General features: G+C 58.6%; 1 protein-coding gene across 1 annotated transcript; it reads right to left on the bottom strand.

The window, feature by feature from the left end:
• Nucleotides 1-1,639: 1,639 nt before the first annotated feature.
• Nucleotides 1,640-3,063, bottom strand: SMIM32 (small integral membrane protein 32). The gene has a single exon (XM_059695339.1). The coding sequence runs from the start codon at nucleotides 2,546-2,548 to the stop codon at nucleotides 2,237-2,239; it is 312 nt and encodes a 103-aa protein (XP_059551322.1). The 5' UTR covers nucleotides 2,549-3,063; the 3' UTR covers nucleotides 1,640-2,236.
• Nucleotides 3,064-3,478: the final 415 nt, after the last annotated feature.

Genomic DNA, 3,478 nt, shown 5'->3' on the forward strand with positions numbered 1-3,478 from the left:
CCCTTGCATTTGCTTGTGGGCACTTTTGTTTGTAATCCCCAGAAAGACCACATTTTGTTTGTGGGCCAGATTCTCTCTCTCTCTCTCTCTCTCTCTCTCTCTTAAAGAATCGTTTATTGATTTATTAATTTTTAGAGAGCAAGGAAGGGAAAAGACAGAAACATTGATTAACTGCCTCCTGCACCCCCCCTAGTGGGGATCGAGCCCACAGCCCAGGCATGTGCCCTGACCGGGAATCAATCACCAACCTCTCCTTGCATGGGAAGATGCCCAACCAACTGAGCCACACTGGCGAAATAGATTAAGTTGTGCAGGGTCACACTGCCAGTGAGCAATGGAGCTGGAGTTTAAAGCCGGACAGTGGGACTCCAGAACGTGTGCTTCTGGCCACTCCGTACACTGCCTTCAGGTCTGTCCATGGGTAGATGTGGAAGAGAAACACTCTGCCTCTACATTAATCTAACCCCCCACCCAGCCCCCAGATCAATCCCCCATAGCAGCATTGTGTGACTTCATTATGCCAGCCAGGGTTCCTCATAACTCCTTACATTTATTCCATTTAGTTGTTTCTGCAACCAAGGTTCACACAGATTCGCTGAGTTAACCTTGCTGTATAGCCTGGAGAGATCTGGTGTCATTTCCAAAGACCAAACTAAAATGTTCTGTGAGTTATCACAGAATTAGCACCATTAGGACTTGGCTGGTGTTAGCTCTCCAAAACAAATAATTAAGCCCAAGGTGAAACGTCTTCTGCTCATATCTGTTGACAGGAAGGACTCTTAGACACAAGTGGGAAGTGGGAAGGAGCTCTGGCCTGAGACTCCAGCCCTAGCACACATTTCCCAGACTTAGCCTGGGTCCTTAGATAGGTTTCTGGCAACCCTTTCCAAAGGGTTGTACAAAGGTGTGTAGAATTGTGTGCCTGTGTGCATTCTGCCAGAGTCAAGTGTCCTCAGCATTCTTCAGGTTCTCAACACACAAGTGACCCCAGATGGTTTAGGACACTGGATTAGATAATCTACCAAATCATTTTTCAGTCAAACATTCAGCTCTAGTGCCCCAGAGCCAGGAGACTCCTGAAACGATTTCAAATGCCCATAAACTCCCTAGAATTAGGCTCACTTTGAAAAGTCAAGGTTATCACAACTTTTCCCTCTCAGGCTCTTTGAGATTGTCTCCTGGCGGGGTTTACTCATCCGTTGCTTTCTGCTGTGCTCCCTAGAGCTGGCCTCCTGCCTCATTTGGGAAGAAATCCTGCCTCGCTGTCCCCATCACCTGACCCTTAGGCCCTTACTTCACCACCTGATTCTGATCCAGAAATAGCTCTTAGAAGGGTTCAGGCCCAGGGAGGAAAGGAGAGGACAGGGAAGGAAAAGTTGCCAAGGAGCCCCCTTTCAGGGCAATTGTTTTTTTCCCCAGCAGAAGAGGCAGCAATTCCTCTTTGAGTCCTGTTCTAAAAACACTTCCCAGAGCAAGTAACTGACCGACCCAGAGGGAAAGCTGCATTGAAACTGACCTGGGCCACACCACAGCAAGGCAGGAGGCGGCAGCGCTTGGCTCTCAGGATTCTCATAAGAGTGCCCAGCCCCCATCCCGCTTTCCAAAGTGGCGCAAAGACAGACCAGAGCGTTCTCAGCACTGGGTCTAATTCGGTGAGGTTTTATTGTAGAAATGCGGCCCCTGGAGATGTGGGACGTGGATTCCCACTACAGATTGCTGCCGGCGGGACCCTGTGTCTCTACACCGGCTTCCCCTCCATCCGTGCCCGCAGGAAAAGCTGGGTCCTCCGACCCCTAGGCGGGACCCAGGGAAACTCCGCGGATCCTGGGGCACGCGGTCCCCGAGAGCCATCATTTCACAAAGTCAGGCTGAGTTCACGCTCAGGTCCTAGTGGCCTGCGCTCTGTGCCTGCCCCTTCCGTGCGCAAAGTGAGGAAGTCAGCCGGCGGTAAGCCTTCTCTCAGGAATGTCCCAGCTGGACCCGCTGTCCCTGGGAAGAAAGGCTCTGCCAGGGGGTCAGAACCTCGGTACCCCAGGGCTACTAGGGCGGCAACCTAGGCAGCCCGACTTCCTTTACGCCCGGGTTGCCGCTCGAGGTCGGGAAGGGTCTTGGGTCTGGCGACCCGCAAAGGTCAGGTCCATCGAACCCCTGAGGTCAGGCCCGCCCTGCTCGGCTCACACCGACTGCTGGTAGCGAGACGCGAACCTGGAGGCCGCCGGCCCGGCTTGCTGAGCCCTTACACCGGCCGAGTCTTCCAGGGCGCGCGGGCGTCGCGCAGCGAGCGGTCGTGGGGCAGCGCGGGGAAGGCCGAGTGGCGCAGCTGGCAGCCGATGAAGAGGACGACAAGCGCCACGGAGAGCAGCAGCAGGAAGAAGAGGAGCAGGTAGGTGGGCAGGTCGGGCTTCGCGGCCGCGCCGTCCCGCACGCCGCGCGCGGTGGCCAGCTCCAGCGGCAGAGCGCCCTCCGCCTTGACCGTGGCCGCCAAAGCCAGCGCGCCACCCACCTCCGCCTCGAGGCCGCCGGTGGCGTTAAACACGTCCCCGTACATGGCCCGCGGGTCCCTGGCCAGCTCGCTCACTGCGCCTCGCGAGGACTGGCGCTGCCCCGCGCCTCCATGGCGCGTCCTGCCCCCCGCCCCGCCCCGCTGCGCGCGACTGACCGGGAGTCGGGGCGCCCGGGCCGCGGCCACTCCGGTGCCTCCGAGCTCAGCTTTCCTCCCGGTGAGGTGGAGGACCCCCGGGGTGTCAGCTGGACGGCTCCGTGCCCGCGCCCCTTGGGCTTTCCCTGTGTCTCGCCGTCACCACTCGCGGTGCCAAATCACCCTCAGGGCTCGAACCCCCAGCTCCGGTGAGCTCCGCGCTCGCACTCCGGGGCACCTGTGGGCTGCAGCGGCTGCAGCGCGGGTCCCTGCTGGGTGCCGTCGGGATGCACCGAGGGCGAAGCTGGGAGCTGTCCGGCGCTGCCGCCTCCCGCCCTTGCAGCCTCCGGTCCCTGTCCGGACGCCGGGTGTGCGGTGAACCTGTCCCACTTGCGTGTGCTGCTGCGCTCTGGTCTTGAGCGGACTGAGCGCTGAGGCGGCTCTGAGCAAGCTCAGGTTGGGTGGAGGCGGGGCTGACAGAGGCTGTCCCCTGGGAGACGCTGAGAACCAATGAGGGTGAGATGGGACAGGGCTGTGACTGCTCCTGCCCAACCTCACATCACTCACTGAGGGACACACCGGGTCACTGAAAGACTGACAGACAAAGAAACGGGTACAGATCTATCAACAGAGGCACACAAAGCAGACAGTTGTGGACAGCAAGCTGAATGGGAGACAAGGTTCAGCCAGGCATGGGCACCTGCTTTCCTTATCCTCCTTGCCATTCTCCCTGCCAGCCAAGCCTGGTTTGCAGAGCCCCTCTGGCTGCTGGTTCTCTCGGGCAGGGCACACAGCCTCCAGCGGAAGCCAGGGACACTCCCAGGCAAGATGGGACAGCTT

Source organism: Myotis daubentonii, chromosome 5, assembly GCF_963259705.1.
Source record: "Myotis daubentonii chromosome 5, mMyoDau2.1, whole genome shotgun sequence".
NCBI lineage: Eukaryota > Metazoa > Chordata > Mammalia > Chiroptera > Vespertilionidae > Myotis > Myotis daubentonii.